Source organism: Amphibalanus amphitrite, unplaced genomic scaffold (assembly GCF_019059575.1).
Source record: "Amphibalanus amphitrite isolate SeventyFive unplaced genomic scaffold, NRLGWU_Aamphi_draft 000147F_arrow, whole genome shotgun sequence".
Lineage (NCBI taxonomy): Eukaryota > Metazoa > Arthropoda > Thecostraca > Balanomorpha > Balanidae > Amphibalanus > Amphibalanus amphitrite.
The window spans coordinates 30,398-57,691 of record NW_024881642.1 but is presented as its reverse complement, the minus strand read 5'-3'; the positions used below and the strand labels follow the sequence as shown (position 1 = coordinate 57,691).

General features: G+C 49.1%; 2 protein-coding genes across 2 annotated transcripts in view; one reads left to right on the top strand and one right to left on the bottom strand.

Annotated features, from left to right (window-relative positions):
* The window catches only part of LOC122382816 (signal-induced proliferation-associated 1-like protein 3), an 81,171-nt gene extending 69,026 nt beyond the window's left edge, over nt 1–12,145 (top strand). The window contains exons 13-20 of the mRNA XM_043368634.1: nt 4,275–4,393; nt 6,561–6,684; nt 7,551–7,682; nt 8,079–8,651; nt 8,881–9,024; nt 9,573–10,753; nt 11,027–11,165; nt 11,535–12,145. Coding sequence (XP_043224569.1) covers nt 4,275–4,393; nt 6,561–6,684; nt 7,551–7,682; nt 8,079–8,651; nt 8,881–9,024; nt 9,573–10,753; nt 11,027–11,165; nt 11,535–11,645 — 2,523 coding nt within the window. The 3' untranslated portion in view covers nt 11,646–12,145. The remainder of the gene's footprint in view (nt 1–4,274; nt 4,394–6,560; nt 6,685–7,550; nt 7,683–8,078; nt 8,652–8,880; nt 9,025–9,572; nt 10,754–11,026; nt 11,166–11,534) is intronic.
* A 148-nt stretch (nt 12,146–12,293) lies between these two features.
* Nucleotides 12,294–17,658, bottom strand: LOC122382817. The gene is made up of 3 exons (XM_043368635.1): nt 17,539–17,658; nt 14,789–15,056; nt 12,294–13,287 (listed from the first exon to the last, which is right to left on the bottom strand). Exons 1-3 carry the CDS (start codon nt 17,585–17,587, stop codon nt 12,486–12,488), a joined length of 1,119 nt encoding a protein of 372 aa, XP_043224570.1. The 5' UTR covers nt 17,588–17,658; the 3' UTR covers nt 12,294–12,485.
* Between the last annotated feature and the right edge of the window lie 9,636 nt (nt 17,659–27,294).

Here is a 27,294-nt window from a genome sequence, read left to right as displayed (position 1 = left end):
ACCTTAGGTCACCGATATCAAAATTCCGAGATATACAAATTGTACATACTGGTACCCTAACTAAACCCTGAAGAGAAGAAATTGATCGGTCAAAAACTCTAGCTCTGGCGTGATTGCAAACTTTTCTGAGGTAGCGTCACCAAACCGCCTCTGGTGACCTGACCTGAGGTCAGATCAACTCAAAATTTTCAGACATGTTGCGTAGAAGCCTTTTAGGAAAAGTCAGAAAATTTGAGCTTCCTAGCTCAACGCGTTTGGGAGATATAACCAAAAAACCTCAGGGGGGGCTCCTGAGGCCCCCCCCCCCCGCCAGGAATAGGGTTAAGCTGGACCTGCCAGATGCAGGGTTACTTTTACAGGAAAAGTTGAGAGGGGGAATAAAGTTCGGGGCAAAGGCGGATCCAGGGGCATCTGAAAGGGGGGTGGGCGGCAATACCATTAGGTTTTTCGTTAGGATGGAGCCCGCAGAACCTTACCTACCCCCAAATCCTATTCTTTCCTCGGGTTTCAGCCACTTTATTTTGGAAGGTTGCCAAAAAATAATTTTGCTAAAAAATATACGCACCTACCTTGGCTGTAAGGGGCGGGGGAGGTCCCAACTTGACTGCGCCCTTGCAAATGCCAATCAGTAGTATCAACCTATCAGTGGTATCAATAACTAGTAGGTATACCCCGGCCAAACATTAAGTAACGCCTTTCTAAAGAGAGAGGTTAATCCGCGCCCTGATTGGAGGTCATTTTGGCCCCCATGTGGGTTTTCTTGAAAAGCGAAAAACGGCGGCGCGCAGCGCCGCCAAATTTTTAGTACCTTACCGGGCATCAATTTGAAACCTTCGCACAAAATTTCAAGTCTTAGGTCACCTTAGGTCAGGAGTAATTGATGTCAAACTGTTCGAGCAAAAATGAGCAAAAAACATGAAATTCTTAAACGCTCACAAAAGCCACTGGCGGTCCCAGGGGGGGGGGGGGGGCCACGGGGGCCATGGCCCCCCTTTGGTGCTGAAAGGTGGGGCCATACTATCTTTTGGCCCCACCTTTCATATCGAACAAAAGTCCTAGAAAAGCTTTTCGTATGTTTCATTTTCTTTCTTGCGCCATCAAAGGACGTAAATTTCACTCATGAGTGGGCTCAGTTTCGCATTCTGTCAATTTGGCGGTCAGCGTCGCTGGCACCGGTTCACGAGTATGGCCGGATCTTATATGGAATATCAGCGTGGGTTTACTTGAGGCTCTCGTAGGCCCAGCAATGGCTGGCATGAGACCCTCTTCGGCAGTGGTGGTGGGCCCTGCTAAAGGAGATTGGCTCTAAGACACTAAAGTAAGACCTCATGCATGGGTTGGTGCTGTGCACATCAGAAGCCCGGTGGTGACGCCGTATGCCGGCTTGGTTTCTTAAGGATTAGCGTGGGAACTCCGGGGCCTGCATAGAGTTTGCATGAGCTAGTGTGTAATCTCAGAGGCCTGTGTGTAATGTGTACGCAGTGGCGGTTGCGGGGGGGGCATCAGGGCCATGCCCCCCCCCCAAAGGTCAATAAAGGGGGCCATCATATCATTTGCCCCCCCCCCCCTCAAACAACCAATGGGCCCCCATATAGGTGTATGGGGTCCTGGCAATTATTCGATCGTCACGAGGCTCAAAAAAAAACCACGCCCAGCTATTAATATAGCTCCCACACCGGTCTTTGAGCGTCCTACACTGACCTCTGAGGGAACTTCAGTGGCGGTCAAGCGCCCACGTTGACCGCTAAGAGCCTACATCAACCTCTGAGACCCCACATCTGGCCTATGAGGGCCCCTAACCGGCCTCAGGGGTCCCAACCGGCGTCTGAGGGTCTCACACCGGTCTCTGGGGGCCTTATTTCTGTCTGTGGTGTCCCAAGACGAACCTTTAGGTGCCAATGAGGGCTCCGCACTGGCTGCTGAAGACCCGATGCCGGCCTCTAAGGGCCTGCATTGGCCTCTGAGGAGGGCCCATCTTGGCCTTTGAGGGCCCTCTGCTGGCCTCTGGGGTCCAACGACGGCTCATGCCGGTCTTTTAGGGCCCCACGCTGACCTCTGAGGGCCCATGTTGGCCTGTAATGACCCACATTAGCCTCTGAGAGCCCAACTCGGTCACTGATTGTCTCAAACTACTGGCCTTTGTAGTTTGCAGGCCCTGTACTGGTCTCTGAGGGCCCTAAACTGGCCTCTACGTGAAAACATACATGGGTGGGTTTCTGAAGATCAGAGGGCTCACGCAGTCTCCGGCACAGCCTTACGTTGGTCCTGATCGAGATTACTTTACGTCCTGGTGGTCCCGCGCAGATTCCCTCATATTTCGACGTCGGGACCCCATGAGCCGGTGTGGGTCCTGGGGCTGGCAGAGACTGATGAAGTCCTTAGGGCTCAGGGCCAGTCTTTTTAGCAGTAAGACTAGGCAGGTTGAGTGAGCCCCAATAGAGCCGCTGCGAAGCCCCGCAGGAGTCGCGCGCGACCCTCAGATGCCAATTTTGAAAGCTCGGAACCTGTGGGGAGTCTCCAAAGGTCGGTGTACCTACTCTCTCCCGCCGCCACACAACTAGGTATGTTACCTATATGGGTAAATGTCATAGTCTGAAAATGCTCTCTGGGTTTCACATGCTTGTTCAAAGCAAGAGGTATCTGCAAAGTATTATCAAAGTATTATCTGCAAAGTATCAAAGCAAGAGGTACCTACTTTTCCGAATTGTTTTATAGTGGTAAGGTCATGAATCCGCGTGCCTGACCTTCCAGTATACCTATGCTACACCGATTCGTCGTCATGGTGCAGTGGGCCGACCGGTGGAAGCACCGTGGGACGGGAAATGGAACTGGTGATTTTGCCTTAAATTGAGCTTAAAGATTTCACGCTAGAATCAGATGGATGAAGCATAAGCAATGCCAACTGCGCGGCACCTCGTGGACGTAAAAAAATTAGCCGATCACCCCCCCCCCCTCCCGGTGACGGATACATGTTATGTCCCGCGAGTGTGACTTTGGCCCCCCCCCCCCTTTTGCTAGCGGCTGCGACCGCCAGTGACAAAAGCTACAGTTAACGAGCAATTCCAAAGTTTTTTGTGTGGTCGTGTATGTAGAGAAACGACGGCGCTACAAAACTGCAACCTCTACAACTACAAGGTGGGCAGTGATATCCGAACAAAAACTAATGAAGCACAAAACTTGAATTATTACTATTAGTATTAGTGAGCATTGAAAGTTCCATTGGGAAAGCCGGCTGTGATGAGGTACTTTTTTTTGCGCCCTGCTCTGCATGCAAAGCAGATGAACGTGAATGCTGCATAAAGAGAAAAGTCATTTATTACTCAAAGCTTTGATGCCTATGGGACAAAAATAACGTTGTTTTTCCTTCAATGATTCCGGTTTGGAGGATGGTTAAACACGGCCATTGTCATATTGGGACAAAAATTTTAGATGTCTGGCCTTGGCGTCGATGAAAAAGTGAAAATAATCGTGAATAAATGGGTCGTTTCTGAGAAAGAACACAGAATATAAAAGGGGGTCCAAAAGGGGGTCACCTTCTTTTTGCGTCAAAGGAGGGGCCATGGCCCATTGCCCCCCTCCCCCTGTATCCACCCTTGGTTCGGAGAGGTAATCCCGTCCCCCGCCGGTTTCTACGCCGACGCCTGTACCGATATGTCAGTGATTGCGAAAAGACGGAAGAGACGAGACAAGAGACGGTCCCACCGACTATCCGATCGGTATCGGGTCAAATCTGGAGTTCCTGCTGCACTGAACGTAAAATGGTTGGATGGAACCGAAAATTGAAAATTAATAATTATCTTAACGCCAGCAACGTTGATTGATGACGAGAATCTGATTAACGATGACTATAGAATCTGAATAGCGAATTGATTGAAAATGGGCTCCAAAATAAATTTGAAAGGGGGAAATTCCCCCTTCCCTCCCTAGCCGTTCAGACACGATTTGAAAGGGGGAGCGGAATTTTCGAAGGGGGGAAATTCCCCTCTTCCCCCCCTTTAAAAGTAACCCTGGCCAGATGTATGACATTTGTCTGTTGTCCGACCTGCGTTCGTTGTCTGTTCTGTAGTGGAATTTCCGTTGTTTAAATATGTTGACATACATTCGTCTGCTGCCCTCTCGCAATCGGCCTGTCTGTTTTGGGCGTCTGCCCTCTGACACGAGTCTCCCATCTGTTATGTATGTCTTCTGTCTGACTCGGTCTGTTATCTACCCCCAGGTCGACTGTCTGCTGTGTTTGTGTCTGTTGTCTGACTCGCTTCATTGTCTGCCCTCAGGTGGACTGTCTGCTAGGCGTGTCTGCCGACTCGCTGGTCCTAGCTGAGGAGAGCGCCGGAGCCCTGCTGTTCGCCGCCCCGGTGGCCAGTGTGCTCGGATGGACACTGCGGGGCACCAGGTAAACACACGAGACAGGACGTGGTAGGAGGTGTTGAGGGACGGACTTGTTCGATGATAGTACCCTGTTTTACGGACGCATGGTTTATGTTTTGGTGTGTTATAGGCTTCTAGTCAATATAAGGCAGTTTACCAGGGGTTCCTATACACTTTAATAGGGTATAGGAAGTTCAAATGGATAGCGATCCTACATGGGTAATGCAGAGTCCTGCAGTGGATGTTCATACTGCAGCGTATGTATGCTCCTGTGACCTGACCTGAACTTCCCTGCTCCTGGCAGTCTCTGCATCTACTACCACCAGGGAGAGTGTGTGGTCCTGTGACCTGACCTGACCTGACATTCCCTGTTCCAGGCAGTTTTTGCGTGTTCTTCCACCAGGGGGAGTGTGTGTCCTATGACCTGATCTGACCTGACCTGACCTGACCTCTGTCTCCGCAGCCTGTGCGTCTGCTACCACCAGGGGGAGTGCGTGGTCCTGTGACCTGACCTGACCTGACCTTTCCCCTGCAGTTTGTGCATCTACTACCACCAGGACCACCAGGCTCTAGGACCTCTATACCCACTGTCACGAATCCTTTCTAGGCACATTCTCAAAAACATTTATACTGTTTACATTCTCCCCATATTTGACTACTGTGACGTGATCTACGATGGACACCTGACTACTCATGACTCTCTACGACTTGAACGACTCCATAACAGAGCCGCTCGACTCATCACAGGAGCTCTTCTCAGAACACATACCAAAACTCTACTACAAGACTTGGGTTGGACTACACTCCAAGCACGAAGGGAGATCCACAAACTCACCACGCTCCATGCACTTATGAAGGACAGGCACACACTACCACCAAACACGATTGCACTTCTACCCGACACACGAGCACAAGACACAGGACGACCACTTCGCAATGCGGCATCACTCACGCTCCCTCCAAATCGAACTACATTCTATCAAAAATCCTTCATCCCATCCACCATAAGGATCTGGAATCGTCTGCTATCACACATCAGGTGTTTACATTCATCACGTTCCTTTAAGCGAGAGATACGAGAGCGCTTGGGCGAAACCCCACAACCTTTGTACTACAATTTGGGATCGAGAACGGTAAACATTTTGCTAACTAGATTGAGACTCGGAATGTCGCATCTTAACGCACATATGTTCAGAATTCAAAATCAGCTTGTAGATGGTCCGAATTGCTCCTGTGGCTATCATTGCGAGGACCAAAAACATTTTATTTTGCACTGTCCCCTTTATGCTAATGCTAGGATTAGAATGCTTTTTAAATATCACAATTAATTCCTACTTTCTCACAATTACTTGACAAAGTACAACTTGACATACGTTTGAAGGGAACTCACATAGCAAGTAATCAAGCGAAGCAAGTGGCGAATATCATTCAGGGATTCATTTTTGAAACAAAACGATTTGCTTAAAAAAAAAGATGCCATGGGCAGTGGACAGCAGATGTGGTCTACTATAGGACCAGACGGGCTCCGCCGGCCTGTGGCGAAACTCTGAGTTGCCAAGCATTGGGCCCCCGCCCCTATGACCCATCCGGGCCAACCTGGGTACCGGTCCCACTGAAAGGGACCGGTCGGCCGCCCGGGCGGGCGGGGCGCCGGCCTGTCGGGTCGGGTCGGCGCTCCCCTCGCCCGGGCGGTGGTTAGGGGGCACCCCCGGGAAAGATGATTTTCCGGGGGTGCGGGCGGGGGCTCGCGGCCCGTCTGGAGCGCCGGGGAGGTATCCACCAGATCTCCCCGGCCCGGGGAGGTATCCCACAGCTCTCCCCGGGGCCGGGACGGCATATGCCATGGAACGGCACCGTCCCGGTCTGGCCAGACGGGCCGCCGTACAAAGTTAGGGGGAAGCCGCAGGCTGGCGGAGCGCGTGTGGTCCAGCTGTAGTGGTCGGAAGGTCTGTCGGGGCGGCGGGGTTGCGCGTGGGACCTGGTGTGTGTGTGTGTGTGTGTTTATTTCGGTGATGCTCTGTTTCGTTTTGTTTTGTTGAAGAGGTGCCTCGTAATAAGTTTATGTTTTTGCACCAATTCAACTTTATTTCTGTCCATTGTCCATGCCAATAATCATAAATAAACGACAAACAAACAAACAAAGGGCGAGTGTGTGGTCCTGTGACCTGACCTGTCCTGACTTCTCTCCGCAGCCTCTGCGTCTACTATCACCAGGGAGAGTGTGTGGTCCTCCATCCGCGCACCTCTCTGGACACAGAGGAACTGGCGGAGATCGCCGCTCGCCTGGCCGCCGTCTCGGAGGGGGCCGATACTCAGGTGTGTCAGAGGGTCAGATGGGTTATGTATTTGAATGTCAGACTGATGGATGAAAGGAGTAGGCGATATAGATTCTGGACTTAAAGGAACTATCCCACCTTCTAAAATGTTGCTAAAACCAGTTAAATTGTGCCCGCTTTTATAGATTGGATGACCAGGAACACGGTTCTGGCATTTATTTTTCAACATCTTAGGCTTCCCATATTCCAAACACAAACTTTCAAATATGTGACGTCACAGCCCAAAATTACCTCCTTCCCCAGGCCACATTACTGTCATAAAGCTGATTCTTTTTACTATGTAGGCACCACAACAAAGTTCAGACCAAGTTTTAAGCGATTTTTCTACGAACAAACCCATTTAAATCAGAATAACTAAACGAGGTGACGTCACACTAACGGTCGCTCCATGTTGAAGATAGGGCCTTGCGCAAGGCCCATTTTCAAATAAAGGGAACGAATTTCTTCAACACCAAGAGGCCGCGGGGGTTGCAACCTAGATAGATAGTGGTTGCTGAACCTCGCCGCAAACTTGGCTATCTCAACTCAAACCCCATGTTAAAGGTGGGATAGTCCCTTTAAGCAAAAAAAAAAAAGTTTTGTCATGTGTGGCATCAATGGCTTGAGACGAGATAATTCGTTTGAGACACCCCTCATCGCCTCTGGCGTAGCCGTAATATGTATCGGATATTTGACGCACAGCCGGATTATTGAATAGAGTTTGAAGCTCATGACATGACGCCACCTGCTACCCGTGTTAACTCGAGGCTTTTGCCCTTTATTTGCGATATAGTTATCATATGTTTGGCGATCACGTTATGTCCTTCCTATCTCTCTAACCTCCCCGCTCTCCCCTCTCCCGACCAGGAGCTGCTGCTGCGGCGGAACGCCATGGGCCAGCTGGGCTTCCACGTCCAGCACGATGGACTGGTGACAGAGGTGGAAAACTACAGCCCCGCCTGGCAGGCCGGACTGAGGCCCAACGCCAAACTCGTGCAGGTCAGCCGGGAGGCCGGGTTATTGTGAATAAGAAGGGATTTTGGAAGGAGCCAAAGCAACACGGATATCTTAGTTTCAGCAGCTATATAAGTCTATGGTTGTTGAGTAACGTAAGCTCATTCACTGCTCAGCTTCAGAACTGCAACACTGTTTCTAGTCACTTGATTGCATCGCAGAGTACCATCGCCTTTCATTGAACCCGAACTCGTCAATATCGCTTATCGGGCCGCTGGTCTCACACTGGCCTTTTTTGACCTGCCTGGCTCATGCACGCTCCCGTTCTCTGGCCAGGTAGGTAAGTTCGGTGCCATTCTTTGACCTGTCCGGCCTAGGCTCGACCCAGTCCTCTGACCAGATCATCTCCGTTACGCTAACATCTGGTGTCCCCCTCGCCAGATTTGCCAGATGGCCGTCTGCACCATGACCCACGACCAGATGGTGGACCTGCTGAAGACCTCGGTGACCGTCTCGGTGACGGTCATCCCGCCGGCGGCCGACGGGGCGCCCCGCCGCGGCTGTCTGCTCGCCTCCTGCGGCGCCCCGCTGCTCGAGGGCGACTATGAGAACGTGCCTGCCCGCGCGGCGGCCGGCAGTGGGGGTCAGACTGCAGGGGCGGGCCGGCAGCAGTCTGCTAACCGCCCGGCGCCGGAGACGCGGCCCGCCTCGCCGCCGCCGCCCTCGGTGGTGAGCTCGGGCTACGGCACGGGCGGCAGCGGCCGCTCGTTCGGTGCACCCATCTCGCTCTCTCCCGAGGCCAGTGGCACGCTGAGCAGTTCGTCCAGCGGCTCGGCAGACCGCTGGCTGGAGCCGGACGAGGCGGAGTCGCCGCCGCCCCCGCCGCCACTGCCGACCCGACACAGGCAGCGGGTGGCGGCGACACGCAGCGCGGAGACGGCAGCGCCGCCCGGCGGACAGACGGACAACTACGGCAGGCCGCAGGAGTACCGGCGCAGCCAGCCCGCAGAACAGGTGAGGATTGTATCCTCTTCTCTCAGGGAAGGAATCTATGTCAATTATGGACCACAGTGTTATCTTCACAGCGGTGCAATTTCAGCTGTAATGCATTATCAGTGCTTTTGCAGTCGGAACGCCCTAAATTCCGAACAAACTACGACGAGCATGTAGTGTGTCAACGCCTGCTGTCATTGGCACACTACCGCTGATTGCCACCTCTCACCACATGTTTCCTTCTCCCCAGGGCCGGCGGCCGGATCTGCAGGCGCTGGATTACATCGAGCTAACCTCTCTGCCGCGGCCAGTGAAGGTGGACGGTTCAGGGCCGGTGGGTGTACGACTGCGCTCCACCTACCCGGCCGACCGTGGACCCGACCGGCCGCCGCTGGTGAGGATGGACGCGACTTCTGGCGGGTAGATCTCCTCTCCTGAGGGGCCAGTGCTGTCTTCCAACCGGCTTGCTTTTCTGATGGGCCCGGGAGGACCTTCCAACCTCTGTCAGCACAGACCGTCTCCTGAACGCCCAAGCCATAGGTCATGAAAAACCAGATCCTCTCCCCCACGTGGCAAACCTCATCTCCTGAGAGCAGCAGATCTATCGAATGTGGTTCCTAAACGGCAGTACTCTTCTGGCTAAACAAGGACGGGCTTATGTGGAGTTGTGAAGGCTTTGCTGTACTTGTTGCTTGGATTACATACTCAAGATATTTTCATCCGTACCTACCTGATGAATGCTTGAATGTGGCCCCTGTAGCTAAAGCAGTATGCTGTCGTTTATTTGGTTGTAGAACATTACAGATCCGGTAACCACAAAAGGTGGCGTACGGTATCAATGTCGGTTCATCAGTAACTGCTGCGTCAGCCAGTTCAAATGCCCATGTGTATTGTATGTGTGCGTTAAACTTTGTTTTTAACACCTTCTTTGCCTTGTTTCAGCCCCAGGACTACTACCATCTGTCTGCGCTAGTTCCGTCGTCCTCGGCGCCTGGATCCGCCTCTGGATACGCCCGACTGGGTCCCTCCACTACCTCCGCCCCTGCCGCTGACCTGGCGCCGGGTCGGACCGGGCGCACCTCGAGCAGAGAGCGACTGGGCGCGCCACAGGAGAACGGATATGGCGCGAACGGCACCGGCGCGGGCACACTGAAGGCGGGAGTCACAAATGGAGTCACTAATGGAGTCAGCAATGGAGTCACAAACGGAGTCACGAATGGAGGAGTGAATGGAATCACAAACGGAAGCATGAACGGAATGGCGAATGGTGTTGTGAATGGTGTCACGAATGGCGTCACGAACGGCATGTCTAATGGAGTCGCCAATGGAGTCGGCTCCGGTGGGTCGCACGGTCAGGGTCACGGCTCTGGCCGCCCCTGTCCGGGGCTGGGTCTGGCCGGCTCGGGCCGACTGCACGACTACAGCGGCAGCTACCACGTGGCCAGTCAGGAGTACGGCAGCGGGCCCGACCTGCTGGCCGGCTTCCCGCACCGTCACACCTCCTCCACCGGCAGCCCCAGTCTGAAGAGCGCCTCGCCGTCGTCAGTGTCCTCGGCGGGCGGACGGCGGCCGGCCGACGCCGACCCGCTGGAGCGGCCGCTCTCCTCGCGCAGTGAGGACGAGCTGAGCGCCGCCAGTGGTTCCCCGGCCACCCGGCGGCGACTGCGAGCCGCCGCGGCCACCCCGTCCACGGGCAGCGGCTCGAGCCGCACCCAGAGCCCGCGCGGCGCGGCGCCGGCCGCAGAGAGCGGCGCCGCGCGCCGGCGGCCCGGCGCCGCGGCGCGCTCCAGTGTGCACCGCGCGTCCGGCGCCGGCGCCAGCCTACAGCGCGAGCTGATGCGACTGATTGGACCTGACGAGCCGCCGCCGGCGGCGTCACCTCCCGAGCAGGGCGTCATCGTCACCACGGCGCGGCCGGCCACCGTCATCGCGTCACCGGCGGCGGCGGGCGCCGCGTGGCGCGAGGACCTGCGGCGGGTGTCTCGCCAGGAGCGGCTCTCGCCGCGTGTGACGGCCGGCCCGGCGCGAACGGACGTCCCGCTGCCGCCGGTGGGGCCTGTGGACTGGCAGGCGCTGGTCGACACGGCTACAAGGGCGGGCAAGGAGACGGCGGTGGCCACCAGGTGAGACCGAGACCGCAGAGGTGGCCGATTATGGTGCGGAGGGAGGGATGTAGGCTGGTTCAGCTGGTGGGCATATTTGCAGCTTGCTTGGCTAACTGTTTTTTTCGAGTATGTGAAATTGCGACATTGTTTTCAGTGATTGAAGTTATCACTGTTATGCTTTCCGAGATCATTTGCACTTACTGTTTGTCTTCAATTGGTATGTATTCACACTGTCTCCTAGTTATACGTGCGGATGAGAGACATCTGACCGTGCGCATTGCCTCATTTCAGGAGTACCCAGTCAAGCGGAGTGAGTCAGTACCCGCGTGAGTCGCGCCAGAGTCCGTCCGAGGAGCTGCGCAGTCGTCTGACTCTGCTCGAGCGGGAGCTGGTTACCGAACAGACCAAACGGGAGCTCCTAGAGTCTCAGGTGAGGAGGGGTGGTAGGTGGGTCGTGACACCGCGGAAAGGGAGTGTGATTTGGTGCCATGGGACGGCGGTAGGAGACGGCTGGAGACTGATGTACATGTCATGGATAGATTGAAAGAGGATGTGTGGCTCTATGGTTGTGTGGATCCTTATCACCAGATGACTCATTATACCAACTATAGTGTTTGTCTTTTTAGCTCAGCTACCCATTGTCCCATCGTAGAGTGCTTTGCGCTTTGCATCCTGTTCCGATTGTCTGACACGGGCACCGTTGACCGCTGCATTCCGGGCGCCCCATAAACTCCCAAATCATCATCATCATGTTGCCTGACGTCATGTCTAACCAGTGGCGTCATTTCGTTTTCGTCAGGTGTTCCAGCTAAGCTCCGATAACCGTCGTCTGCAGGAAGAAAGCAAGCAGGCGGCGCACCAGCTGCGAAAATTTACCGAGTGGTTTTTCAACAACATGGAGAAGCCATGACTAGACTGAGATTGAGGTACTCGTCAGTATAGGCGGCGCTAGTGAGCCGTCACGAGCTGAATTCTGGTTACGAAAATGAAGTGCAGCTATATGCTCGTCGGTTGATTGCGCCTCGTGGTGTATTGTTCTGCTCTCGTGTGCCTCGTACGTCATAATACCGGCCAAAGATGTCTGATATACGTTTGTCTACAGAGTGAATATGTGTTCGAGAAGCTTCCATTGTGAGTTATGTTATTTAAGTCGGTGAAAATGTACTTAGTATCTTGTTGTGTTCAACCGGGGGAGATTGATATGCAATGCTCCAGGGAGACCGATTTGTGTCGTATCTGGGAAGCGCTCATTTCTATGTATCTTTTGTGTGTACTGTGGGTCGTCGGAAAAAGGTGCCTGCCTTGTAGATGCGATGCCTTGATCAAAGTCTAGTCGGTGCCTGTTTTTGTATTCTGTGCTACCGTTGGCCCGATGGTCATGTTTTGTAAATATAAATCAGAGAGCTCTAACGTGATGTGTTTGGGCGACGTTTGTGTGAAAGGTTGCAAATGTTAACTGAACTAGCGGACAGACAATTAACAGTCGCCAGTGAGCTAACTAATTACTCAAGGTGTCCAGAACAAAATGATTCTGACCAATCAGAAAAATGATCACGTATCAGAATGGCATTATATTTCCCCGAAAATAAACCAGTTGAATACATGGTTGGTTACATAAGAAACGCAGGCCTCCAGCAGAAAGATATCGGCCGATGTGCGCAGATTTGCGTCACAGCACGCGAACCCTGCGGCGCCTGTTGCTGTGACCAGTTATTGTGGCCGCTGCCCGCTGTCTCGGATAGCGTATCGGTCACTGCCAGTAATTTCTGATCGGTTTTACGTTGCACCCGCCGGGGAGCCGGGTGGCCAGCGTATTGGTCAGCTGGTAGCCGCAGCTGGGGGAGCCGTACTCGGCCCAGCACTTGGCGAACTGCTCGGCAGTCTTAGCGCCGTCACAGTTGTCTGCGATCTCCAGCAGACCACAGTACTGCCATTCTTCTCCATTGTCATCCGGGTCTCCGTTCCGCTTTCCTTTTCCTTCATCCTTCCCATTCCCTTTTGCACATCCTTTTCCCTGATCTTTGGTTTGACTTATGATTGCGCCCTTCAGACTGCCAACATCCATCTGGCCTTTTCTGTTGGTGAACTTCCTCAAGAGGCAGACAAGAGTTTTGAGGTGCCCCGAATACAGCCGATGGGGGTCTCTTTCATTTTTACGCACTCTGTTACATGTTTTCAGCGAGCGTTGGGTGATTCGCTCCAGGGCTGTCCTCAGGGTGTTGGGGCTGAGAGGACAGCCGGCGGTGAGGAAGGTGGCCCGGCGCCGCGCGCCCGCCTCGTCCAGCTTACTGTGTCGCTCCTGCCGGCGGTCGCAGTTGTCGTACCACATCCACTCGAGGCACATCAGGTGGTGGACAGCCAGCTGGCCCAGCGTCAGGCTCCGGTCGGCGTTCTCGGCACAGTAGTCGATGCTCTGTCGGGTGGTGGCCACCCAGACCGGATCATCGCTCAGCTCTTCCACGAAATCCTTCAGCCCCCAGACGAGCGACGCGGCCGCCTCGCAGGAGGCTGGCTTGGAGGACGTGGCCTCTGGGTGGTTGAGCAGGCCCCGGCTGCAACATGTCCGACATTGTGTTGGTTTTTGCATGCCTGACACGCAGACAAGGACACCAAAGTAAAAACAAAAATAATCGTGAAAATGAAGGCATTATTTGCCGTACCCATGCCTATTTTAGAAGCTAATGGACTGGACCTCTCTCATTCTCTCCTTTTACTGGCTTTGAAAACGGATAAGTGCGGTTCTTGCTGTCATTTGTGTTTTCAGTGTTTTACTATTAAATAGAAGAAAAGTCTATATATTTTTGTTCCGTAATTTATTTGCTTGAGAACCAAACCAACCATTACTTGACATGTTCGGTGCATTATCGGTAACCGTAATTTAAAGCCAAATTCAAAAAAAAAAAAATACCGAGAGCACTCTTGAAATAACGGCAATAAAAACATTGCGTTATAGTTAGTGGAAAAAAAATTGATACTAAAATGAATTTGTCCCCTCATAAGCAACATAACACTCATAAACGTTTCTTCGTTTGCTTGTATCCTTCCTCCTCTCTCTCTCTCTCTCTCTCTCTCTCTCTCTCTCTCTCTCTCTCTCTCTCTCTCTCTCTCTCTCTCTCTCTCTCTCTCTCTCTCTCTCTCTCTCTCTCTCTCTCTCTCTCTCTCTCTCTCTCTCTCTCTCTCTCTCTCTCTCTCTCTCTCTCTCTCTCTCTCTCTCTCTCTCTGTCTCTGTCTCTGTCTCTGTCTCTGTCTCTGTCTCTGTCTCTGTCTCTGTCTCTGTCTCTGTCTCTGTCTCTGTCTCTGTCTCTGTCTCTGTCTCTGTCTCTGTCTCTGTCTCTGTCTCTGTCTCTGTCTCTGTCTCTGTCTCTGTCTCTGTCTCTGTCTCTGTCTCTGTCTCTGTCTCTGTCTCTGTCTCTGTCTCTGTCTCTGTCTCTGTCTCTGTCTCTCTGTCTCTGTCTCTGTCTCTGTCTCTGTCTCTGTCTCTGTCTCTGTCTCTGTCTCTGTCTCTGTCTCTGTCTCTGTCTGTCTCTGTCACTGTCTCTGTCTCTCTCTCTCTCTCTCTCTGTCTCTCTCTCTCTCTCTCTCTCTCTCTCTCTCTCTCTCTCTCTCTCTCTCTCTCTCTCTCTCTCTCTCTCTCTCTCTCTCTCTCTCTCTCTCTCTCTCTCTTTCTCTCTCTCTTTCTCTCTCTCTCTCTCTCTCTCTCTCTGTCTCTCTCTCTCTCTCACTCCCTCTCTCTCCCTCTCTCTCTCTCTCTCTCTCTCTCTCTCTCTCTCTCTCTCTCTCTCTCTCTCTCTCTCTCTCTCTCTCTCTCTCTCTCTCTCTCAGAACTTGTACATATATGCATATGTTGCACACAGTACATATATGCACACAGTACATATATGCATATGTTACAGGCAAAGTGATTTTGCAAATTGCCTAGGCATTTTGCAAAATGCCCGAGTTTTCACTTTGCCTGTAACACATAGGTATACATACATACCGGCATAGACGCCTGCCTATGAATTCATGCATGTGTACAGGCAGACAAATTTAGCTAGTCCCTCGGTATCTTGCCTGGTTGCGAGACAGTTGTAGGCGGCGGGAAGTTTCAGGTCGTCGATACACTGTGTCGCCCACGGGTGCGTTTTGACAGGGTTGGCCCTGGACTTCTTCTGACACTGGGCCGGGAGTGGGGTCCAAGACACGCGGATAAAGCACGCGTATTTCTTTAGGCTGTAGGGTAGGGTGGTAAACTGGGCAGGCAGACATCCTCGGGAATGCAGCTGGGAGAAAATCCAATCGGAACGAAAGATAAAACAATTTCCTGAAGTCTGCCCAGAACCTGTAAACACAGAAATATCACTTATCGACATGAGTGCCCGCAAAGCGAGGAGCCTTCAGTGTTCACCCTCGTTGTACAGCCCTCTGCAGAGTGCGTGGTAGGTATTCTTTTTTCGATAAAACCGATAATAACTCAAATGCTATGTTATCAGTCGGTCGGAACTCACTGCAACTATAGATGCGCCATGCTCCACTCCTTCGATTAATAGGTCTATCAATAAACAAAGTATACGCCTTGTGTGGCAACAGAACGCAAAAGTTTGTTTTGGGGGCAAATATAAACTTTTGGGTTTAGTTGCCGAACTATGTAGATGAAAAATGAATACGGTGATAATGCCAATCTAAGGGGCGGGGTCTAGCGCGTCTTGCTGTTACGATTTCCGAATGACCGATTGCATAGTATTCGCGTTATTCTCATTTTTGTCGAAAAAAAGAATACCTACCACGCAGTTTGCAGAGGGCTGTACCTATCGGCTGTCTTTTTCTGACTTCTTAGGCACCGCCAAGGTAACGCACAAACCCCACCTTCTCCCGACCGAGGCGGTGGGGCTGGAGGATCCCCCCCCTCCCCGCCGTTTCGCCCCTAATTAAGACATAGCTTGGCGAAAAAAGAGCATGTCACGACAGAACGCAGAGACTGGTACCTGAATTTAACCCTCGCTCGTATAGGGGGGGGGGGGGGTCGAACGGACCCCACTCGGTTTTTCGCGAATGACTCGCGTTGAAAGCAGTTGATCGCAACGAAACTTTCAGTACCCTCGAGTCAATCAATTTTACACCTACCCTGAAAATTTCATGACCCTGACCTAAAAAACCTTTGACCTGTGACCTACTTTTCGAGACCATGTGTGGTCGGAATCGCGATTCAGCGTATGTCGGCTCGCATTAGCCGCGCGTTTGCAGTCTTTTCGTGTTTTCAAGCGTTCTAACATGTGATATGATGTTGATCCCATATATTTGGGTGGGTGTCAAGGTCACCTGAAGGTCAGGTCAGGCCATTGACCTTTGATGACCGCGGTTCACTTTTTCGAGTGTTACATGTTCCTAGGCTTGCTTTCTTTTAGCTGAATTCGAATTTAGCAGCCATTTGAACAATTAGGTACAAAGTACACGTAGTTTTGGTGCATTCGTAACATGCCACGAAGCTGTCAGAGGCGGTTGACACCTACTACGAATACCCGGCAGGACCCCTTCTGGTTGACCTGACCTGACGTGACTCGACTTGGCCTAAATGCATGAATACATCATCTGGGATAAAAAGAAACATGATATTCGTGATCAGCACCCCGAAAAAACTTATCGCAACCACAATTTACGACGTTCTAACAGGTTCCGATTTTCCCGACTTTTGGGTCATTGACCTAACCTAAAGGTCAACCGACTGGGTATCATCATTGGGTATCATCGGCTTCCTGTCGTCACGGGCAACACGCTCGTTTTTGTCCGCGAAGTTCTAGCTCGATGAGGGTCCGAGCGGCAAAGGGGGCCCAATTGACCCCCCCCCCCCCTTCACCTATACGTTCGCGGCTGGCAAAATACCAATACGGTGAGAGTTAAGGTTGTCAACCGGACCTCTAAAGTCAGGTGAAGTGCTCAGAGGTGGGTGCTTGGTTTTTGGCGTGTTTTTTTAATCCAACAATGGCCACAGAGCCGCGAGTTTGGCACCATCGTGTATAAGGCATCGGTCTATGTCCCACTGCCGAACAGAGACGATTAATATCAATTATTGGTGATTTAAAAGAGCGGAATGGAAAACAGCAGATGTGGACTGTCAAAGGACAAAGAACATAGTCTTATCAGCGATGGTCACATCCATGCAGTAGGAGCACGCATCTCCGGGATAACTGTTTGAGCGACTAGGTCTGCCTTGCTCGTTAAATCATATAATATACAGGCATGCTGAGAAAATAAACGCAGTAAAGAAGACCTTTCATAAATATATGCTCTAAATTTTCATAAAATCGTTAATCGCTCATCGCAAATCATTAAATTGTTTTTAAGTTAAAATTAGACACGTAAATCTCCCGACGTTTTGCTGTATTAGCTGAGAAATGAGAAACAGCAATTATTTAGAAAGCTATAATACAGCGAAACGTAAGGCAATTGAGGTGTCTTATTTTATCTTAATAGCGATTCAACAAACTTGCGATTAACGACTAACGTTTTTATGGCGATTCTAGAGTAATGATTTGCGAAAGACATTTGCTACCTTTATTAGTACCTAACTTACTCAGTTGCACAAGGATGCACCCTTCCATTTTATGACCCTGAAATATTTAACATAAATATATGTATGTGTATGTAGACCAAAAAGACTTGCAAGCTGTGGTATCGACTGACAAACTACCTATAGGATACGACCTATGGGGTGCAAAGAGGCTCACTAAACTATCGACGACTTACGGCGAGGGCTTTCCAGTTTCCACAATCCACATCCCTGGCATGTGACGCAGATCCCAGGGTCAGGGGCCTCCCACACCTACCGACAACAATCAGGAGCGTGCAGACGAGGACACGGAAGATGGCGGCCATGTTGGCGGAGTGGTGGACGAACTTCCTCTACCGTTACTGTGGACTCTGAGGGCGGCTTATGTACTGCGGCGGGGTGTGGTTATCTCTCCTTATACCCTCCTCCGTGACCCCACAGCTGGGCAGTGGGCGCGAACCGCGTGCACCTGCCAATCAGACCAATTGGGCGTTAGTGCGTTAGCAAAACAGCTTGGGTAAAACACTACCTGTGCCTTGCCGGGGAGGGATGTTTGAACACCCCTTGTGGTTTTTCGCAAATGTCTATAAAAAAAAACGGCGGCGTTCTGCGCCGCCATTTTTGGCATACTTTATCATACATCTTTTCTGCATATATTGATAAAATTTCAGAATAAGGTCCTTCAAGGTCAGGTCACCAGGTCATGTCAAGTGACTACACCTCAGAAAAAGTAAAAGTTTCAATGTTTGCCATAGCTACATGGTACTTACACCGAGTGACGGATCACTTTGAATTTTTCAGCAAACGCAACATTATGTGCAAAATTCATAGACCGGAATTTTGATATCGGTGATTTTATCAGAGCATTGCTGATTTATCGGCGGCGAAAGTTATGTACCGGAATTTTGATATCGGTGACCTAAGGTCAGGTCAATTTTGCGCGCTCTACTTTATAAGTCAATGGGAGTAGTTAAATTGAAAGGCGCCTCTTTCGGACGAACGTTATTCTAAACACTGTCAAACCCCAATTTACAAGAAAAAAATGGCACACTGAACCGGAAAATGGCACCCGTAACCCCTCCTTATGTCCCTGAGGTCATCTCAGGTCACCAAAGGTGTTCGACAGTTTTTTGCTGATAACTTTTGATTGAGGCATGCCAATACTATAGAAACACATCAGATGTACTCAGGTCGACGATATGAGTCAACTGATGTGCAACACGAACTTTCCTGGTCAGGTCATGACCTTGACCTGAGATTAAATTTTCGAGTTGGCCTTTCATGGCCATACATATAGTTCATTCGACACGTCTCGATGGGAGGAACAGAGCACCGGTAAAGGAAAGCTCCTGCAAGTTCTTAGTGAAAAGTTATTGTAGAAAACCATTTCGACAAAAAACGTCTACCTATTTTGGTATTCTAGCCTCCCATGCACGCTGAGCCATCGACCTCAGGTCTTAGACCCTTATTGACAAAGAGCGTTAGCAGGACCATCAAATGCGTTTTTTTTTTTCTGCAGCGCTCTAGGCGTATTTATTATCGAATTATGCGCCGGTTTGTGGAAAATTGTCAATTTAGGCCAAGTTTGACATCCGATGACCTCTGGTGACCTAACCTTTAACCTGAGCTAAAAATAACCAATGTATTTTCGTCATAATTTTTATGCTCTTTTGAACGCCGCCTACCGCGTGTCGCCACATGGCCCAGGAACCGAGTTCGAAGAGCTGATCAAACACCTCCAGCTGGGCGTGGAAATCCAGGAGCCCTAGCGAAGCACGTGTGGAATAGGAGAGGCTGCGTGGAATTTCGCACAGCTTCGAGACGAATACAAGTATTTTGTTTAATAGAAATATGTATTTAGCACACACTTGGTAAAATGGCTGTTAGTTAGAATTGGCCAAGTTTTTCTATCATTCTTCTTTATCTAGAACTTGTCCGACTGCAAAAAAAGCATTCCGTGAGTCAGCAAAACAAGTGTTGGTCGATTTCAGCTCGGTACTATCTAAACTGGCCGGCATCCCCACCCAAGTGTTTTTTCTACATCTGGTGGCTCTTCCTATGGCCATTTCGAAGTATTTGACCTCTATAACGGTTGTAGTGAAGGTACATATGCAAAAAAAAAAAACAACACTTGCATCGAAGACAGACGCTCGTTCCGTTAAAATAGTGGATTCACCCGTTCGACCCCCAGCTTCGATGGTTCACGAAATGTTTGTTACGTAAAGCAAAAAGAACATTTCGCTTCTTACGGCCTCTGAACTATACCATTGTGATTGATTAAATATTTGTTTGCCCTAACCACATCAGTTATGTATTCTGTGTACAGAGATCGTCTCACTTTTGTGTCATTTCAATAGTTTGTATATCGGTATGTTGCGTTTACGATATTTCATAATTTTGATATTTTGATCTTTATATTTTGTGACTTACACAATACACATTTTGCAGTGCCTATACTCTGCTTCCGATATTTCGCTATAGTCGACATTTCTCGTTCAAAATTTTGTGATTAGATAAGTACTTTGTGTTTCGATATTTTTGATATTTTTGTGCTTTGATATTAATTTGAACGAACACGTCGATCAGACCCCCCCCCCCCCGGCACAGTACACACACACACACACTAGCCGTTCGGCCAGGCTTCAAGCAAGAACTCCGAGGAAAAACTGACGTATTGCTCATGATAAGAGGAAGCCACAAGCGCCTACACTGAAATATATGCAATTCGGATTTCACTGTCTTAATGTCGAGGAATAGGTTAACTTCATTTATTTGCTTAATTATATTCAATATGTTCCTCGCTAGAGCACTTAACCCGCGCATGACTGGGGGGGGGGGCTCTACAGAGCCCCCCTCCCGTTTTTCAGCATTATCTTCTAAACTGTTTGACAGATCAACACGAAACTAGCGGTACCTTCAAAGGCATCAATTTGACACCTTGTGTTAAAATTTAAAATTTCTAGCTACCATAGTTTGACCGGAAATGACGTCAGAGTGACGTCATGTCGGCCGATTTTCATGCAAAATACTGAATTACGGCAAACGCTCTCAAGAGCTCAGTTTTAAAGCTATGTCTATTTTCTTTGCATGAGTGGACTATAATTACACGTAGCTATCTAACTGCTATCTCGAATTTTCGATATTTTGAAAATTTTGAAAAATATGTATTTACAATTACAAAAAAATATGTTTTCATTTTTTTCAAAAAGTTTTTGACTTTTCGCAAAAAGCGGAATATATGTGATAGAACACACACTGATAAACTATATTTGCAATTTTTAGCTCAATCTCTTCAAAAATAGCCAAGTTATTCGCATTATTGTCAAAATTTTACAATTTTATGTTTTTCAAATCCATTTCTCAGTACGTTTTTGACGTCCTACAGCAATATAAATGGCACCACGTGTTTCTGAGCTCAAACTGCATCTGATAGGCACCTTTTTTGTTGAAAAATTTCATTTTCAAAATTTGACCTTTTCTGACCTGAAAGTGACCTGACCTCCGGTAAACTCAGCTGACAATGACCTCAAATGACACAGACGACACTATTTTCGACACCTACGAGTAAAATGGACCATAAAACATGCGTCACGTGACCGATACATGATATACAATTTTCGTGACCTAGGATGACCTGGCCTTGACCTTAAAATTCGAAGTATAAGTTCTGTACCCTCAGAGTATCTAAGGCATCCGTCAAGGAGTGCGTAAACCAAAAATGAGCCTGATCGGACCGGCCGTCCGGTGGTCAGAGCCTAAATTGTGAACTAGCAAAAATGTCGATAATTTTTACTTTGACCTGACCTGTGACGTCATCGGTGACCTCGAGGTCAATGAAAATAGGTTTCGCTCGACAGTTTTTCCAGGGCTATCAGACGCCGTTTGAATTTTGACGATCGGCCCAGTAGTTTCGGAGATAGGAGGGGGGGGGGCTCTGGAGAGTCCCCCCGTCACTCGCGTTATGGAAAATACCCCAGTCATGCGCGGGTTAACAATGTTACTAAGGCTAGGTATATTGAAATGATGTTTTACTAAAAGGAGCTTGTTGAAAGATAGCAATAATTATTTTAACCAGTATAACGCCTTTTGGGGCGACTAACGGAGCGAGCGAGAGGGTGGGCCTTGCACGTGCGAAATTGCGAGGGGGTACCTCCAACTGACTTGTGCACGGCACCCTACTAACCGGTCTCTAGCGATGTGCCAAATTTGGGCACAATCGGCCCAGCCGTTCTCGAGATCTGGAAGCGGCACCCTGCACGTGCGCACGTGCAAAATGGGTCCCAACTGACTTGTGCACGGCACCCTACTAACCGGTCCCTAACTGTGTACCAAATTTGAGCGCAATCGGTCGAGCCGTTCTCGAGATCTAGAAACGACCCCCGCACGTGCGCACGTGCAGCAGCACCCCATCTCTGGCACATGGATATGCAGTGCCTAGTGGGTGCCTACCTACATGCCAACTTTCAGCGCAATCGGCCAAGTAGTTACCGAGATATTGCAACAATTACAAAAGTGACACCTCTTCGTTTTGCACGTGGCACGTGCATAAGGGGTCACCAACATGCATCGGGAATAGTCCAATACTTGGTAGAAGGAATGAAGCTACCCTACAAAAATTACCGCATGTAAATCGGTCAAGTGGTTGCTGAGATATAAGCCTCGCAAAAGCGTGACCACGGCCGGCCGGCCGGCCGGCCGGCCGCTCATACTCAGAAATTTCCGTTAATCTAAGGAAAGACTACGCTCGCTTCGCTCGCTCCGTAACAATGCATTACTCAGATTTCAGAATTATCGTCCATGGTCACAAATTCAAATCCAATGTTCTGTCTTAATTGCGCCATGATCCATGGCATTCCAGGAATCACACTTTACCTGATTATTTACAAATAGTGCTGACTTGAGCCATCCAATCTGATTGCCGTCCAATCTGAGCCATCCAAATTCCAATCTTATCATTGAAATTAGCAGAGCCTGAGTAATCCAGCAATAGCAAAAACAAGTTGATCCTGTCAATTTTCAAAAGATAATCCTTTTACAGCGGTAGGTTCCTCGCGATCGGGGGAAAATAGCTCGCACAAAAATGGTTAACAGAAAAATGCTTACGAAAAGGCATGCCGTTTACCTCACGCTTATTTATTTGCAACAATGCATACAAAATCAGATATCCAGTAATAGGACTAAAAAAAAAAACATTTTGTGGCGTAGGAATAGCGCATACAAATTCGCATGCAGCTGCAATACAAGTACAAATGCGTATACAAATAAAAGTATGCATGAAAATGTATTTGAAAATTTACAAATACAAATACAAATATTGATAGAAAATAATAAGCATGCAAACACAAGTAACGCATGTAGCTTTGCATCAGCTGTTACCTCGCAGTTAGATCGGAAATGTCTGTGTTATTACCATTGCTTGGAAGTTGGAGGTGTGAGAAAGAATATCAAGACAGCTGCATGGCCATTATTGAGTCGAACACTTCACAGCATATCGATTCATGAAGCCGCTCGTACCCACCTATAATTGGCGATGCCTCTTATTCCATGCGTTTTGGCTATGTCTATACTGTATCCACAACATAACAAATCTACTTAAAATGCTATCGATACATAAATGGACAACACGTGTTATATTGCTTTATTCTAGTGATTATAGACATGAGCAATCACATTTTAGCAATGTACCGAGACAAATGAAAACAAAATAGGTACAACACATTGCAACAGCAGAGCAAATGTACAGGGTGTCTCAAAAGTTCGTTCACAGGTACCAGCCATGCTTTTTTGTCAATAATTCTGAATCAACAGGAAATTAACAGTCGAAATTTTGCATGGGAATTGGTGAAAACCTTCCTCAAGCAGCGATATTGTTTTCAAGTGCATTCGACCCTTCATGAGCTCACAAAAAGGGTTCACCTCAGATCATGGGTCAGGCACGAAAATGTAGGTTGCAAAGTCGGGTATGTTGTGAAACTCTCTGTTTCAGGAGTAATAGGAATTGTTAAGTCGGAAATGACACATGGCTAAGTGTCGGCGAGTATGAGTGCAACATGATGATCATCTCATAAAAACGGTGGCTAAAATTTTTGAAGGACGAAACCATGCGAGACTAACGGCGTTTTGAACGACCCTCGCACGACAGCAGACTCGTGTTTCGGAAAGCAGCTGAAAATGCGGTCATAACTATTGAAAACTGGCAAGAAGGTCACAGACAGAGGTTACCCATTTTCAAAAAGTGCAGGTCATCGTAAAATAAAGACAAATTATAATTTAAAATTGTTTATAATATCTATAACGCTAATTTTTTGGTGACAATAACACAAAAATCGTCAATGCCAAGGACACCTGACCCTCCAAAAGTGTCAGCTATTGTAAAATTTTATCTAACGAAGTTTCAAGAGGCAGATCTGTAGCGAATAATTTTCTTTTAAACACAAAATCCCGATAAAACCACACGATGGACAGGTTTGGGCCGTTTACAAAGCAGAACATCTCCCGAGGAAAACACTCCGCAACCGAGCGAAGGTCTTGGCATGGGGAATGACGAGCGCTTGGAATTTGCAAAATTTGCACAATGTGTCTGAGAAACAGACGTCCGACACATTCTGCTACCATATGATGCGAAAAATTTACTCCTGGTACTTCCCGTTTGTTCAGGACTGGGGTCGTTTTGAAAAGGAAAATGGCGCTTGGGATGTCGGCGCCAGTCATTCATGAAGGAGTTAGCGCCAGAGAATGCCTACAAAATACTCAAGAATGGTGTCGATGCAAGCTGTCGGCTTTCAGGGAAAATCAGATGTTGCCGGGGAGCTAGTCAAAACTAAATCCGACGCAGAAACTGCAGGGATTCCCCTGCAGGAGCTTGAAAGCTGGTAACCTTTTATCAGCCTCCGGCAGCTGACGGAGCAACAAAAATCGGTATGGGCAAATATTTTTGGAGATACAGCAAAGGGGTTGGTTTCCAACCTTCTTAATCAGTTGTCAAAGCATGCATATTTGTCTAGTGTACACACAGACACCAAAACCTTATACTTTTGGCCGGTTCTTATATGCTTTATTGGCATGGGAAATGTGTGAACGAACTTTTGAGACACCCTGTAGCTACTCCTGGGCCAGACACTTCTTGCTGTAGCTAAGGTGTTAAATTTATACAACATAAATTGGTGCGTGTGATCCACTCTGTCAGACAGCCTCGTAATATGGCGGCGGGTCACTGCCTCGTCCGTTCAGTGGCGTCACAGCTCCAGCTGCTGCTGGAGCGGCTGGTGACGTGGGCGTCTCCAGGTCTGGGATGAGAGGCTGAACTTGCCGCACGACGGCCTGGTAAGGGGACAGGGACGCGCTCTCCTTGTACGGAGGTGGCGGTTCGTTTTGGCGGGTGTCCAACCGTCCCGTCACTAGCGCTGAGCTAAGGCTTGCTGAAGACGAGGGTTCTGCCACAGCATGGACCTGACGGTTAACCCGCGCACCGACGGGGGTCTGCGCCAACTTAGTACCGACGGGGGGGGGGCGGATGACCGCCCCCCCCTGAGATCTCGAGAACGAAGCAAGATAGCGACAAGCGGTAAACGGCATCGGATACGCACGGTCAAGATCTACAATTTTTACTGAGGTCATTTTCAGGTCAGGTCAAAGATGACGTCACAGGGGTCGAAAAAGTCAAAATGGCGGCGCTAAATATGGAGAGAGTTTTTCTCGAATAACTTTCGAATTAGTCAAGATAGGAACAAACTAAGGGCATCATCGTGATCCTCTCGTCAATCCGCATCGAATGATATATATGTTGACCTCGAAAGGTCAAGGTCAAAGGTTGACCTCAGGTCACGTGACCTCGAGGTCATCATGTATATCATTCGATGCGTCTTGACGAGCTGAACACAATGAGACCATCCACGCGTCTGTATCTTGTTCCTGTACGGAGTTATTGGCCAAAAACCGTTGGTGACCTTTGATGACGTCACATGACCTCACAGCTGCCCAACAGCAAAACAGACCTCAAGGTAGTGAAGGTTGATCGTATATGAAGTCATGTATGGTATATGGGGCCATTCCGACCCGTTTTAGTGGTAAAAACAGGGAGTTGATTTTTCCCCCATTGACTTATAATGGGGAGGTCGCGAAATTGACCTGACCTTAGGTCACCGATATCAAAATTCCGAGATATACAAATTGTAGCTACTAATGACCTAATAACATCCTGCGACTTTCAAAGGCCTCCGACATCTACTGTAGCTCTGGCACGGTGACAAAGTTGCAAAAAAGTGACTTGAGGTTGGGTCATTCAAAGTGACCTGGTGACCTGACCTTGAAAGGTAGGAGGTTCAAACTTGCACACCATGTGTAAAATTGATAAGGGAATAGTCATACCAAATTTCGCGGCGCTACGCGCCGCGGTTTTCCCGCTATTCGCGAAAAACCTCAGGGGGGGCGGATATCCGCCCCCCCCGTCGGTGCGCGGGTTAAAGTTCCGAAAAGTGGTGGGGCGAGGCAGTGGTTGTTCCATAGCTGCCTGCCATTCAAGCTGTACCTGCTGGTCATCTGCAGACGCTGATGGGAGATGCATCTGTGGGATATTTACCATGAGCTCCTGCACGTCAGGACTGAACTGTGGGCTGCTGCTGGAGCTCCTGCACGTCAGGACTGAACTGTGGCTGCCGGTGATTGGTAGGGGCTGCTGGTAGATGCAGGGCAGATGCATATTTACCCCGTGTACCTGCCACCCAGGATGTACTGTGGCTGCTGGCTCGCTGCAGGCACTGATGGTAGACACATCCGCGGCATATATGCCGCGAACACATATATATGCGGGTGCATATATGCACCCGCAGCTCCCGCCACTCACGACTGTACTTGATGACCCGGGCATCTGTGACATAGTTGCTCTGACGTCCTCCCACTCACAAATACTATGCAAGTGCCGCAGCGACTCGGGTCGCTGCAGATTCGGAGACCTCTGACCCCGGCAGGCTAGCAGCCTTCCTCGAAAAGGTTGTAAGTGCAACTGTGTTTGTACGTTGTATACCTCACTCTGTTAGTAACCATGATTCTACTGTTGTCCCTGTTGTTGTTGTTGTTGTTAAAAATGACTGAAATACTTTCAAACGTACGCATTGAGAGCCATCGACTGCTTTTTACTGCGTCTTTCTAGCCCTCTTAGTTTTTGAGTTAGAGGTGGGTGGTAACATGTGCCCCCCCTCACTATGGCGAAGTTGGCTGAGGCCGCCACTGGGGCGCGGGTTAAACAAAAAGGTCTATCAAGTGAAGTTTGAGCTCAGAAACACCGAACGATGTGCTATTTATTTTGGTGTACGATGTCGAAATCGTGCTGAAAATGATTTGATTTTTTTTAATGTCAAAATATTGACTTCAGATCGTTATATATATTTAAGTTATTTTTGAAGATATCTTGGCTAGGGCTAAAACCTCCTTGAGTAGATCATCGGTAGGTGGGTGTTCTATCACAAATATTCCGCTTTTTTTCTTCAAAAAGTCAAAAACCTTTAGGAAAAAGCAAAAAATAGCTAATAATAAATAGACATTTAATATATCTATAATATCTATAATATATCTTTAATATATCTATAATATATCTATAATATATCTATAATATATCTATAATATATCTGTTACCGCAACAGCCGCAGAGGGCGCTGGCGAGCCATTGTAGAGGGCACCACCGTCCAGTCATGGCCTCGGTTGTGCCGTAAGATATCAGCTGATCGTTACGTGGCTAACAGCTGATCGATGCGCAGAGGTCAAACGAGTCAAGCGGCGCAATGGAGGAATGGTGTTGTAAGTGTCTTTTATTATTATTTATATTGATTTATGTGTCGTTTTGTATTCATTTAACATCTGCTTATTTTCTGGCTTCTAATATCGACTGTTTTCTTTCAGAATTACGTACGAATATACAGCTACAAACTGACTGTCTCGAACAATCGATCACTGCGCCGAATTAAGACGAGCACAGACAAAGACGCTGTAACAATATCCATAATATAGATAGACATTAATATTAGACATTATAAATAGC

What these genes read in the sequence shown, in the direction of transcription:
- LOC122382817 (XM_043368635.1), bottom strand. Translation starts at nt 17,587, where the DNA reads ATGGCCGCCATCTTCCGTGTCCTCGTCTGCACGCTCCTGATTGTTGTC. An exon ending in CACGCTCCTGATTGTTGTCG is followed by an intron (nt 15,057 to 17,538) that starts GTAGGTGTGGGA and finishes CTGTGTTTACAG; the next exon opens with GTTCTGGGCAGACTTCAGGA. An exon ending in TACAACTGTCTCGCAACCAG is followed by an intron (nt 13,288 to 14,788) that starts GCAAGATACCGA and finishes GACATGTTGCAG; the next exon opens with CCGGGGCCTGCTCAACCACC.